Source organism: Castor canadensis, chromosome 12 (assembly GCF_047511655.1).
Source record: "Castor canadensis chromosome 12, mCasCan1.hap1v2, whole genome shotgun sequence".
NCBI lineage: Eukaryota > Metazoa > Chordata > Mammalia > Rodentia > Castoridae > Castor > Castor canadensis.
Window position 1 is genome coordinate 55,345,859 of NC_133397.1, and position 14,449 is coordinate 55,360,307.

Consider the following 14,449-nt stretch of genomic DNA (forward strand, 5'->3'; position numbering starts at 1 on the left):
TTAGCAGTACCACCTACCCCATTCCCTAAGGTGTAAAAAATAGAAACATACTCAACATTTCTGAGTGTCCTCAGGATATATAGGGACAAAATTGCCTCATAGAGAAATAAATAAGATCTTTAATAATTCTTAATACCTGAACAAATGCCATTACGTCGTAACTAGTCCAAATATTGATTTAATAAAAAAAGTCAACTAGAAATGGACTATAGTCTTACATATAAAACCCAAAACAATAAAATTTGTAGAAGAAAACACCTGAGAACATCTTCTCACTTTGAGTTACACAAAGATTCCTTAGGCAAGGAAAAAGCAGGGACAATAAAAGAAGAAAAAAACAGATTGGATTTTATCAAAATTAAAAACTGCTCTTAGTTTGGGGAGCATGGCTCAAGCAATAGAATACCTGCCTAAGCAAAAATGAGGCCAAGCATATCACAAACAACAAAACCACTCTTTTTAAGACACTGTTAACAAATGAAAAGATACGCCATAGGCTTGGACAAAATACTTACATAAGCCATGGAACTGATAAAAGACTTGTACCCAAAATATATAAAGAATTCTTATAACTCAGTAAGAAGATAACCCATTTTCTTATCCTTCAATAAGAAGATAACCCGATTTTGAAAGGCCTGGAGTCAAGTTCCAGTACTACCAATTAAAGAAAGAAAAAAGAAGGGAAAGAAAAGGAAAGGTAAAAAGAAAAGGAAAGAAAAATTGGGAGGCTAAGATCGGGAAGAACAAGCAGTTCAAGGCCAGCCTGGGCAAAAAGTTCATGAAACCCCCATGTCAACCAATAGCTGGGTGCAGTGGCCATATGCCCGTCATCCCAGCTATGGAAGGAAGTAGAAAATAGGAGGACTGTAGTCCAGGCCCGCCCAGGCAAAAAAGCAAGACCCTATCTCAAAAATAACTAAAGAAAAAAGGGCTGGAGATGTGGCTCAAGCAGTAGAGCACCTGCCTAGCAAGCACAAAGCTGAGTTTAAATCCCAGTAAAACACAACCCCCCAACATACATAAAGAGCAAAAAATTTGAACACTTTATTAAAGAAAACATATGGATGGCAAACAAGCAAACAAGGATTCTGAACTTGATTAGTCATTATGTAAGCTAATGGGGGGAGGGATAAAGGAGAATAATGGAAGGGGTGAATTCAACTATGATACATTGTAAGAACTTCTGTAAATGTCACGGTACCCCCAGTACAACAATAACATAATAAAAAAAAAAAAAAACACAATGAGGGGCCAGGTTATAGCTCACTGGTGCAGTGCTTGCCTAGCACACATGAGGCTCTGGGTTTGACCCCCAGTACTAAAACACAAACACAGTGAGGTATCACTCCTGACACACCTATTAGTGACTAATATTAATAAAGACAAGCATGACAGCCAGGCACTGTGGTACTTGCCTGTAATCCCAGCACTTGGGAGGCTAAGCCAGGAGGCTTTCGAGTTTGAGGCCAGCCTGATCTACATAAAGACCCTATCTCAAAAAACAACAACAAAAAGCAATCAGGCAGACACTAGGAAGTGATGAAGATGAAGAACGGTTAGAACTCAGTACTAAGAAGGAAGGCAGAAGGATATATTATGGACAATAAGTTGGCAGTATTTTTAAAGTTACTATAAAGTTTTACATTTCCATAATCCACAGTAATCATTCTTATTCCAAGGTATTTACACTAAAGAAATGAAAACACATACCTACACAGACTGTACCCAGATTTTATGACAGCGTTAGTTGTAACAGCCAAAAAATTGGAGAAAACCCAAATGTCTACCAATGAGTGAATGGATGAATAAATAGTAGTACACCCATACAATAGACACTATTCTATAATAGAACAAACCACAGACACATAACATCCATTAATTACAAAAGCATTATGCTGAATGGAAGGAGCCTTGCACAATAGGCTACATCCTATATGATTCTACTTAAACAACATTCTGGAAAAGGCAACACTAAAAGTACCCAAGAGAATGTTTACTAGTGATGTTCGTCTATATACTGACTGTGGTCGATTCATTATTATACCTATTTCTTAAAGCCATCAATTTAAACTCTTAGAGAGGGTGAATTTTACTGAATTCAAATTATACCTCAATAGAGCTGATTTAAATTGCTTAGCTTTTCATTGACAGTCACAGATCTCTACTAATTTTCAACATCTCTCCCCCATTCCTCTAAAAGATACTAAAAAGTGCTAAAAGGTACTGTTATCTTCATTACTATTAATCACATCAAAATATTAGCAGCCAACATTTACTGGAACTTGCTAAAGTCAGATACACAATAAAAGAAAAGTACTCCATACAGACCATGGCATTAATCCCTACTACAACCTTGTCATGCAGGCTCTGCTATTATCTCCATTTAGAGATAGAAACTGAGGCTTAAGAAGATTAGTAATTTGCCCAGGGTCCTCAATGACTAATACGTAACAAGCATATGATTTGAATTTAGGTCTGACTCTAAAACCTTGACACTGAATTGGCTTCTTATGATTTCTAACATGTTTGCTCATGGTGTTATCTCAGAGATCTCTTCAACTTAATTTTCCCTAATCTGTCTGTCTTTAATCTGAGGACAAAATGGATGGCTGATTCACCCTGTGTATCCTTCCATTACCTAACACAATGGACTGCACATAACTTACTGAATGAATAAATGAATAAAGGTGGAGTGACTAAGACATTGCTTTAGCTGTTAGTATAATGAAATATTACTATTTCATTTTACCCAAGCAATGGTACCCTTTTTTAGTAGCTTCTCACAATCAGCCTAGATTATTACTGTGTAATTCTTTATCAAAATTAAATTATAGGTAAGAAAAGAAAAAGCTAAACCCAAACCAAATCCTCCTGCTATTTTGGAAGAACTAGAAACAGGATCAAACTCCTGGGCAACACATGAAAGCAAATAGAATAAGGAATGGCAAAAGGAGGCTTATTAATACAGGGAGAGTATAACATGACCAGTAACAGAAGCCAGGGAAAAAAGTAGAGAGAACATTATGTTATAAAAGTCTGGCCACACTCTTTAAGTAAGTGATATTAAAAACAAAAACAACAACAAATGGGGAGGAGAGTGATCTAGTCTATTTAAAAAACAAAAACCCTAAGAGATGTAATAACCAAATGCAACAAGTGAATAATGTAGAAGCCTTTGTTCAAATCATTGTAAAAAGACATTTGGGGACAATTGGTTAAATTTCAAATATTAGAAGAAATATCAGATGATAATGAAAAATTATTATTAATATCTTCAGGTGCAGATAATGGGTGGTAGTGTGGTTATAGAAGAATGTGTTCTTAGTTTTAAAAAATCTTTACTTAAGTACTTAGGGATAAAATACCACAATACCTCAAATTTACTGTAAATATTTAAGCAAAAAGAAAAGCAAAATGTTAACAACAAATATAGATGATAAATATGAACATACAGAAAGCTCATTAGATAAATTTTTTTCTTAATGAAAAAGGTAAGAAAGCTGTCATGGAACAAAATCTAGCCACAGTTACAATTTTTTTTTTAAAAAACTCTTTAAATGACCAAAAAGGACACATTAAAGCCAGGGTTTTAAGAGTCCTGGCACATCTTTGGCCTTGCTTCATTATATTCCACAGCCTATGACTAGTTCTATTATTTAACATTTACTTTAGTCTACACTGTTAGAAGTTTACAGTCCTCTGTCTTATTGAGGGCAGACAAATGTTGTTGTTGACTTTTATTCCATAGAAGAATGCCTTATTTCAGAAAGGAAGCTAGAGGAATAGAATTGCTTTTGAATTTAGCTTGTACTTGACACCCATGAAGAAAGTAGAGAATTTATAAATAATTATTTTTCTTCATACAAAAATAAAAACTAATTTAGTAGTTATATATAAATATGTTTGCATATAACTACAAATTCTTTAAGTTTCTTAATAAACTTATATCTGTATTAATACCACCAGATTCTCAAAGTGTGGTCTGGGGACTTGTGGGAGTCACAGACCCTTTCAGAGACTCTGATAAGGAAAACCTATTTTCATAATAATACTAAGATTTTATTTATTTCTTTTTACTCTCATTCTCTTATGCCTGAACAGTGGGAATTTTTAGGTGATTTTTGATGAAGTCATCACTCTGAAGGCCAATAGAAATTCTGTTTGTGTATTCTTATGCTTTAAAATGTTAGTTTTAATTTTTAATATGATACTTACTGATAGATACAAATTGCAGAAACAAAAGCTCTTTAGGGTCCTCAATTGTTTTTAAGAAAATAAAAGGGTCCTATGACCAAAATTCAAAAACTACTACACAAATATAATATTATTTTTCAAGCACTTCTTTCTCACTGTCATTTTCAAAGGACTGGGCATGTGTCTGTGTGTGAACAGGCACTCTTTATCTTGCCCTTTTATGATTTGTAAGTGCCTGCAGTCTTGCCATTTCAGAATCTCAAGGATGCAAGTAGGAGAAAAAGCAAATTAAAGTTCCTTGCTGTAGTAAGGTTATTCTAAATATGATCTTGAGCAAAAAGAATACATTAAATACACCTTCAAATGTTGAAATTATAAAATTTCTACTGTCTCTGTAAGACAGTAGAAATTTCCCAGACGAATTCAGGGAAAAGAAAGAGGGCTAGGGCAAAAGCAATTGTAGCTGATTAAGTGACATTTTTCTGAAGATAACCTCCCAATATGACTGAGAATTCTTTGGGGAACATTACTTTATTTAATGACATATTGAGAATGAAAAGCAAAGAAGAAACAAACATTGAAATGGTTATCTATGAGGGAAATAACAGAGGCCCTCAGACTGCATTTTCAAGCTAGAAATAAGTAGCAGACTTTATCTCAAATATTATCTTTTCCCCCCTATTTTTATCTTAATATTTCAATTCTGTCTCTAGGAGGGTGTCAAACTAAGTTTATTTTGAAGAAGGTACACATTTGTCAATGCAGCCAACATAAAAATACTTTTGTGTACAGTTTTCATTATCCTTGGGATCATCTTCCCTACTCCCCTTGCCCAGCCTTTAGAAGACAACTATCAACTATTTTAGAAATGTGAACATTTTACTGAGTCGTTTTTTAAACTCTGAGGAATTTGATTTGTTAGACTACTGTTGGTCAGACCACTATGGGTGGTCTTGATCACAAAGGATGGTTATATTTTTCTGGAAAAAAAAAGCTAAAAATTCTACCAATGGGTAAATGCCTTCTGAAAATTCAGATTCTGTTACCACATCTTGTAATAAAGGATTCTCTATAAAATGAAAAGTCACAGTGCCTTTAAGCAAAACTTAATGATTTCCATAAATCATTACCTTTGATAACAGCTTGTCAAATAAGCTATCCATTATCGCTACAAGCTTAGCTGATATTTCAGCTATGTGGTCATGGTAATCCTGTAATGAGAAGTAATATTGTATTTAAAGTCCTTGAGACACATCTAAAAAATATTTAACAATTAAGGAATTACATATATGAAACTCCAATAGAAAATACAGGAAAAAGTACCTTAGTGATGTGATCGAAATGCCTAAGCATGCTGTATTGCTTAGGAAGTAGCCGAGCTTCAAAGTGAGCCCGGATCACAGGAATGTAGTGCACAATTAACTGCAAACATCGTGAAGAAAGAGCTGAAGATTCAGGACATAGGAACAAAAAAAGATATTCGCTGATTCTAATTACATATCAAATTAAGTAAAAAATGTCACTTAATTTTATACAGACCCCAGCTTACTTTATAAACAAAAAGTAGCATGGTAGAAGGCTGGTGAGAAACTAATTGAGTATAAAATGTAATGAACGTGCTTTTCTAATGGACTCAAGTGTGAGCATTAACAGTATGAGGACAGTAATGAGACAACTCATTCTCTCCTGATATTCAGATACTTTTCATCCCAAAGTATTTCATAAAAATTACATCACAGCATTTCAAAGAGTGGTGCAACTTCCAAATAACATATGCTTGTTACAGTGAAAATTTCTCTTAGCATTTCCCTTGAAGTTGGTTTTTCAGTTATAATACATAAGAGAATAAAGTAGCATTTGCTAATTTTATAGTCTTTGAAAACACCTGTTGTAATGCAACATGGTAAGAAAAGTGACATCATTATAATACCTCAGGATGTGAATTAAATGAAAGAATCCTTACCCAAATTTTTTGTAGTTATTGTTTTTAGTCCAACAACTTGCAGTGCACCAGCTCCAAGAACTAACTGACAACTTCTGGAATTGAAGTACTAACAAAGGAAGGAGAAAAAAAAAACATACAAAAAATAAACTCAACGATTTATTAAAAACCATCCTTTATATGCTGGCAATGTGTTAACTGTTCTGAAAATAAATTCCTCTTTCTTCTCATTCAAGGACCATGAATTTTCTAGTAAAAGCAATTAGGATCTATTTACTTAATAATAAAAACAGGAGAGATATTCTAAATGATAACATTTACTTGTGGTAGAAAAAAAATGGAGAATTTTGAAAATCAGTTTTTAAAAATAAATCTTTAATTTGCACTTACAAAACTAGTTCAGTTTCAGTCATTCTTACTGAAAAGTTCTATTTTCAAAATAATAAAAACCTTTCTTGACTAAAACTCAAAGTTTAGGGCAAAATTAATGGCCAAATTAGAGGCTGGAAAAGAATAAAGCCTTTCCCATATACTAGTAGTTAAAATTTCTGTTACCATGAAATGGTTGAATAAAATTATCACATTTTTATTTACATCAATGGTTCTGAAAGAATGATGTAAGAAAAATCGCTAACCTTAGTGAGATGAATTTTGTAAAGTTCAGTGAATTCCTTCCATGCACATTTGAAACCAGTCCAGGTTTTTTGACCTAAGTGGCCTCAGTCATGTTCAGCACCTAACGAACAAATCATCTCCTGTCTCCAATGTCATTAACAACTCTATGGGTATAATGAGGAATCACTAAATGTTGAGTGGGAAGGAAGCAGGCAGCCCTTTTTCCAGTAACATGTTGTGATGCAACCATGATCAAATATACAAAATTAATGTCTTAAAGATAACTTGACTTTGAAGTGTCTTAGAGTTGAAAGATTAGTTACAGCCTAATGAATTAATTCTTCCAACTATTTTTCCATAAAGGGGTAAAGTCATACACACCTTCAATAAATCTGACAGACGAGTAAGCATGTCAGTAGTAACAGATGGGATGTTATCCACACACTGGCAATATTCAAGGATTATTCTTATTAACAGCAATACAGTTCTATAAGAAAAGAAAGACATCCAGAGGTAATCAAGACAAGAAAAATCAAATTGATATGGCATATAAAAATCAAATTACTTACCAGTTCAGTGCATCTTTGAGAACATGATAAATGTAACATTATGTTTTCTGGCCTAATGTGAGGCAAGAGAAGTGCCTAGTGCACAACATTTAAGGAATCACTTATGTTCAGAATTGTGCAATTGCAGAGTCAGCACTTGCACAACAATAACAATGAGTGGCTCATCAGATTTTGTGCTGTAAGCATACACTCTCCGTATGGTATTCTTAAAGAAGTCTCTTCAATATGGTTAATATTCCATTCTTTGACCAATTCAGAGACACTGACAAAAAGACTAACCAGTATTTCTGCTCAACTATATAAGTAGGTCCTCAACTAGAGCTTTTGAATTAAAAAAGGGAGCCTCCTCCACAGATTTCCTTAGTGAGATAAAAGATAAGCTATAATGGCTTCTACTGAGCATATTATCTCCTAAGAAGTTTCTTGGGATATCACAAAAGACTCTCCAAAGATGGTAAATTATCAGCTCCAGAGCAGAACATGTCACAAATTGAAAAGACACGTTAGTGGAAGGTTAAATGAGATTGAAATTAAGGGGGAAAAAACCACATTCGAAGAGATATCTGTATTCATTGAGATGCTTAGAAATGAGAAATTCACATAAATTAATGCTTTATAAATGTCTGAAAAGTATCAGGAACTAGTGATTCAACAAAGAGTGTCCAGCCTTTATAACAGCTAACCTGTTAGGCCATACATTACTCTCCATGCATACATACTCTTTCTGACTGCTCTACTTAGCATGAGTCCATTGCACCATTTGTCATCTTAATAGCTCCCCCTTTAGCAGGAGAACTCTGGTTTTTTGTTCAATGGCCTCTTTGCTTTAAGAGTAAAAAAACTAGATAGCCAGAGAGAACCATATCCCTTTAAGCTCATGAAGTGCAACAAGATAATGGATTGTTAATAATTAAGAAAGGAAATCACAATTAGATTGCAGGGGTGAGATTATAAGGAAGTTGAAAAAAAGCTTTGTTCTACCAGAAACAAGAAAGGAAAGGAGGCTTTGGTTTTGTATGTACTTCAGACACTTGAATACAGATTGAGGAAAAGCTTCAATTTTATACCTACTTATTGAGTGCTTATTATGGTGCCAAGAAAAATAAAAATGCTAAGACATGATATTCCCCAACTTTGCAGAACTCAGAGTCTTAACAGGGAAACAGACGCATAAAGAAATAATTCTATTATACTACTACTTTCTTCTTGGAGAGGACAGCTATTTCACAAAACACTTAAGAGATAAGAAGCCACTGTCGGAGTGGCTCCAGGGGTAGAGTGCCTACCTAGCAAGCATGAAGCTATGAGTTCAAACCCCAGTACTGCAAAAATAATAATAATAATAATAATAATAATAATAAAAAAAGAGACAAAATGCCAAGAAGAAAAGTAAAAGTGAATGCTGGTCTGGGAGTTAAGACCTAAAATTCTAATTCTGATGTCATTTATATCATTTTAGGTTAACTACTTAACCTTGTTAAGTTTCAATTCTAGTAGCTACAGAAAGGAAACAATAATCCCTGACACATCTATTTCACAAAGTGGTAGTAAAGATCAAATGAGATCATAAACATTTATATACATGAAAATACTTAAAACTGTGAAGTGCTATTAAAGAATATGAATAGCTGAGCATAGTGGAGCCATGCCTGTACCTGGGAGGCTAAGGCAGGAGGATTGCAAGTTTGAGGCCAGTCTGGGCTAGAAAATGAAGATACTGTTCTAATTACCAATTTAATCAAATGCGTGTAGTATCAGACAAACAAGGTTGGAATTGGTATATTTCACAGTTAACTTGAATTAGAGATACATTTATTGGTAAAAGATCTAATGACTCAAGTGATGATAATAAAATAACTATCAATTTATTAGGTGCTAGAACTGTGCTAAATGCTTTATAGCATCAACTATTTAATTTTCACAATAATTCTATGTATCAAACTATTACATACATTGTGGGCCCTAGAGCCCACAAATTAAGCTATTATATTATACTACACATTAAGAAAGCTATAAAAAAAAAGCAAGAGCCTGGGATGGCTATAACATTGTGCAGCCACTACATCACTCTTAGACTAACTACATTTCTTGTTATATGAGAAAAATCAAACCCTTCTGTTAAGTCAGTATAGTCCCTAATGGGTAAGCCATACTATAGAATATAGAAAATAAAAGGGAATCCATAAAATTTCCTTTAAGTACTCTGTAGGACTTAAAATTGCTCATCAGAATATTCTAATTTACTTCAAGAGGGAACTAGAAAGACTGACATTTCAAATAATTGACTCAAATGATAAAAATGTGCTACTTACCCAACAACAGCATACTGTTGTCCCTCGACAATGAGAACTTCAGCTGGTTTCCTTTCTTCTGTAGCTAGAGAATAAAGCAAATAAATACAAAAGAAAAAGATACATGATCAAACAAAATACTGGAAAAAAGTGAAAATGACAGTTCCTATTAGAACCTGGAACTATCTCATTTTGAAAAATAAATATCTACTTCTGGGGAAGTAATGCAGCAGAGTAAGTAATATATATTGGGCTTGGAGTTAGAGAGATTTAAATTTGAGTCCCAGTATTGCCATTTACTGGATACATGTCCTTGGGTCAATGACTTAACCCTTTTGAGTCTCAATATCTATATCCAAGAAATGAAGATAACAGTATCTTTCAGGGTTGTTGTTAATGACAGGATAATGATGACAAACTGCCTATCTTCTAGGCGGCACATGGTAGATTTTAGTAAGTAGTTAAAAAAAATTATTATTTGGAAACGCAGAGCTAGTATTTCAACTGATTGTCCTTATTATTATCATTCTTACAATACAAATTAATTCTAAATTCAATGAAGTAATTATGTATTTCTTAAGGTCTCAACCCAGAAGTTACTTTATTTTTGGTATTTGGTATTTATGATTATAAACAAATTCAGCATTTTGAGGTAAAAAGAACAGTAGACCAGAATACTGTCTTAGAACAGCCAAATTAATTAGATTAGCATAGATTAGTCATTGTGCTTCCTTATATTTCAAGTCCCTTTGAACCCTTAAGACATAAAATGTCTCCTTTTCTTTCATGCAAAGAAGTCCAGTGAGATATAATTTCTAAACACAATTTGCTACTTATGTCAGACTATACATTTTTGAGAGCAAGGACTGTTTCTTAACCACTTCTTTCTATTACAGAAAAGCAGCATAGCATAGTACATAACAGAAAGGAGAAAAAAGTCCATTTGCCTGAATTTGAACCCTGCTCTACCATCTTCTAGCTATGTAATTCTAGGTAAATTGCTTAATCTCTTTGTGCCTGTTTCTGTATTTGCTAAATGGTAATACTGCATCTAGTTCATAGACCTGTAAATGATGTAACACATTCAAACTGCTTAGAACAGTGTCTAGCACTGCTATCCATTTACCTTCATTTTCCCAATGCCTAGCTCAGTACCTACTAACTCAATAAATGTATGGTGGATAAATGAATAATAACCCAGGATCCCTAACTTGATAAAAACTAGTAAAACATTAATGGACTTCTAATAGAATATACCTATGCTATTCTGAGAGAAAAAAAATAAAATAAGACTGAGGCAAAAGCAAAGGTAAGAAAAACCTCCTAAGAGGAAGTGAAAAATTGTTTACTTTTACTTTTTACATTTTTTACTTGGCTAATTCAATCTTTTGACATTCATAACTTATTGAAAAATCATTCTATTTACATAACAGTAAAATCAGAACACTATCAGCTGTTCAGGAACAGAAAGTATGTCCTAGTTACCCAGCACAGTACCTTACTAGATGAGTGATGTCATAATTTTAAATTAGTGATTTAGTATGTTCAGAGTATTCTATCTTTTCAACTTTTGCTACTTGAATGCTGTCTTACTAATATCATATAATCAATTAAAAAATTATAACCATTCCTAACACCTTTACCTATTAAAAATAGTCACTAGATAACACAAGTTTAATTACTTCAATTCTTCCCTCTGCCCTATATGATTATCTTATATCTACCCTTCACCTCTTCCCTATTGTGATAGTAGTAGAAGGGGTAAGTCTTTTTCTTGAACTCTGTCTGGATCCAATTCCAGGTACCTTGCTCCATATATCACCCTCTCTCACTCTTATCCAAAATCAAATTTCTTATTTCTTCTAAATATAATATGTACTTTATATATTTATAAGCATAATATATATATAAATATAACTCAGCTTCCCCTACATAAAAACAAACAAACAGGCAAGAACAACAACAAAAAACCCCACTTTTCTCTCAACTCCTGAGTGGATTAAGGTAACAATCTGTCTAATTCCTCTTACCTCTCTGGTTACCACTTCATCACTCACTCTTCCTTTGCAGTCAAACTTAGTGAAAAAGCAAACTATACTTTTCCACCCTTCCTTAGCACTGATCTGCACTCTTTCTCTGCACTCCACTGAATTACTAAGACTGTGAACAATCTCCTATGTGTCAAACTAATGGTCACTATCTATATTTTGCTCTTTTTTTTTTTGCAATATAGCTGGATTTTGTGCATATATAAAGTGTACAATGTAACTGCTTTTTCTAATAAAAATGCTGAAGAATTTCATACTTTCAAAATATATGATAAATGTAATGTAGTGTAAATTTAACACTATCATCATGACTATTCCATTTTAACTTATATATAAAAACATCTCCTAGCCATTGTATACCTTTCATCTGAAACCAAGTGGTATATGACATCATTAACAATTCTATCACTGAACCTCTAATCTTTCATTCTGGATTTTCTCCTAACTTGCTAGCCCCTCTTTCTTAGTGTCTTTCAGAGTTGTCTTTCTCTAGAGTTCTTTATATTTTCTCTATCATATAACTAACTATATTACTTGTGGCTATTTACAAATTTTTTGGTTTTGTTCATTTCTTTTTTCTTTCTTTTTTGTGGTACTGGGGCTTGAACTCAGCCTCAATGCTTGCTAGGCAGGTACTCTAACTCTTGAGTTACTCCACCAGTTAAACTTGATTTCTTTAAAGAAGAATTATAACTGACATCTTTGTCTTGATATATGGCACAACGTGGAAGTTGCTAACTTGTGTTCACTGAATGAATATGGAGTCTCTATATAGAGCAATAGTTAACAAATAGCTATATAATTATTTAAAGCTGGTTTCAAATCCCAGCTCATCATTTGTTCAAAATTCCTTAACTGCTCTAAGCCTCCTCACTATTAAGGTTAACAATAGCAACATTATCATAAGATGTTGTAATGAGAAACTAGCGTACTGCACATAAAGCACATTGTTGTCTAGTGTCTGGAATATGGCTAATAATAAATATTTGAAATTATTAGTATAAATGACCACCGATACTTTTGCTGTCAACTGGGAATATTATTTGCAGGCTTTCAATAGGCATTGTCAAAGAAAAACTAAGCATTTGTACAAAATAAAAATACAAAATTAGAAAAAAGCATGTAAAAGAATTACACAAACCCCCTGATTTTTTTTCAGGTAAAGCAATTTTTCCATCTGATATTGAGTCAACAAGATCTTGAAATTCTGCAGGAACATCAGCTTGCTTCCAGCGCTCATTATCTAAGAGAAGGCTATTCAAAAGTAAAAAGAAAGGAAGATGCACTTTAGTAATATTTCAACATTTTCATTTTCTTTTTTGGGGGGGTAGGGGGGCTCAGACAGCTTGGCCTCCAACTCAGTCTTAGCCTCCCCAATGCTTAGATTACAGACATGTGCAACTATGCTTAACAACATTCTTCTTGGTTGAAAAGAGCTCAGATGAGTACATAGTATCTTTAAAATGCTGAATATCTTAATAAATTGGGAAAAAATAGCAGCATTATTTTAAGAAAATATTTTTATATCTTTTGGCCTAACCAAGAAGAGTGATGAAACATAATTTACTTAACTTTTGACTGGGGAAGACATGTACTGAGGATCTACCTGATAAGTACTTTAGTAGAACTAAACATTCTAATTCCCATCTTGAAAGCTAAGAAATGTGATTTAAATTCCATGTTCTGCCTTTAATTTAAAAAATTATCAGGAATTTTGGCTAGCAGTCAAGTTTTCCTTTTAAAATATAACTGCAAAAAAAGGAAACTGAAGAATAGAATGGACATGGAGATGATACCTGAGTTTGGTTTTTCTCTCTTCATGAAACCTATTTACAAATTTATTAGCTTGACTCTGAAGTGCTCCAAGTAATGACATGCTTCTTCTTCCACAGATCTTTTCAGTGTCTACAATGAATGTTTCCATTAATCTAGAAAGTGTTATGAATTCCGTGGAATTTAGCTTCTCAAGAAAACCATCCTGTGTTTAAAAAATAACACAAAAATCATTATAGGGCATTAAAATAACACCAAATATAGATGAGCTATAAAACCAATTTAGCCTAATAAATTTTAATATTAATGAGATCATTTTCATAATATATTAATTACATTGAATGTTATGTTATATTGTAAATACAGCAATTGTTTTTATCATTTTAAATAAAATTTCCTAATACTTCAGACCCAAAAGTTGAACATGAAAAGCTGGTATGACTAAATTTGATTCAGATCCCTTTATAATTAATATAGTAACTCAGACAAATTCAGGTAATACTATAACTTGTTTGGCTTTATATATTTACAAATGTATAAATATATAAAACAATACATTAGATTTAAGTTAATTATTAAGATACATTTTTAAATAAAGCTTAATAAACTATTAAGATATTACATTTTAAAATAAATAAAATACATACATTTAAAATATATTTATTTATAATATAAAAATTATATTCAAATCAATTTAATCATTTCTTTGAAAATAATGCTTTAATAATTTTTCCTGGGCTAGGGGGGTGGGGTTTGGCTCAATTGGTAGAGTGCATGCCTAGCAAGAGCAAGATCCTGAGTTTAAACCTGAGTACCACAAAAAAAAAAAAAAACACTTTACAATGTAAATTATTTTATATTTTGGCAGCTCCCTAACAGACCACCCCAGTAATGCTATTAACTTTATTAAATGTTAAAACTATAATATGCATTATGGGAAACATAGGAATAGAAGCAGACATAACTCCAGATCTCTAAAATAATTATATACTATATATACTTATAATTATACTATGT

The 14,449-nt window shown here is 32.8% G+C and overlaps 1 protein-coding gene across 6 annotated transcripts in view; it reads right to left on the reverse strand.

Annotated features, from left to right (window-relative positions):
- Vps54 (VPS54 subunit of GARP complex) overlaps window positions 1-14,449 on the reverse strand; it is an 85,248-nt gene that overhangs the window by 8,722 nt on the left and 62,077 nt on the right. For 5 of the 6 annotated variants that reach the window (XM_020161696.2, XM_020161694.2, XM_074049848.1 and 2 more), the window contains 7 exons: window positions 13,456-13,637; window positions 12,801-12,913; window positions 9,633-9,696; window positions 7,133-7,238; window positions 6,158-6,245; window positions 5,518-5,639; window positions 5,325-5,405 (listed from right to left, as the gene is read on the reverse strand). In XM_020161696.2, coding sequence (XP_020017285.1) covers window positions 5,325-5,405; window positions 5,518-5,639; window positions 6,158-6,245; window positions 7,133-7,238; window positions 9,633-9,696; window positions 12,801-12,913; window positions 13,456-13,637 — 756 coding nt within the window. Of the gene's footprint in view, window positions 1-5,324; window positions 5,406-5,517; window positions 5,640-6,157; window positions 6,246-6,771; window positions 6,873-7,132; window positions 7,239-9,632; window positions 9,697-12,800; window positions 12,914-13,455; window positions 13,638-14,449 lie in introns of those variants that run through there. The other variant, XR_012439709.1, reaches the window with a different exon arrangement.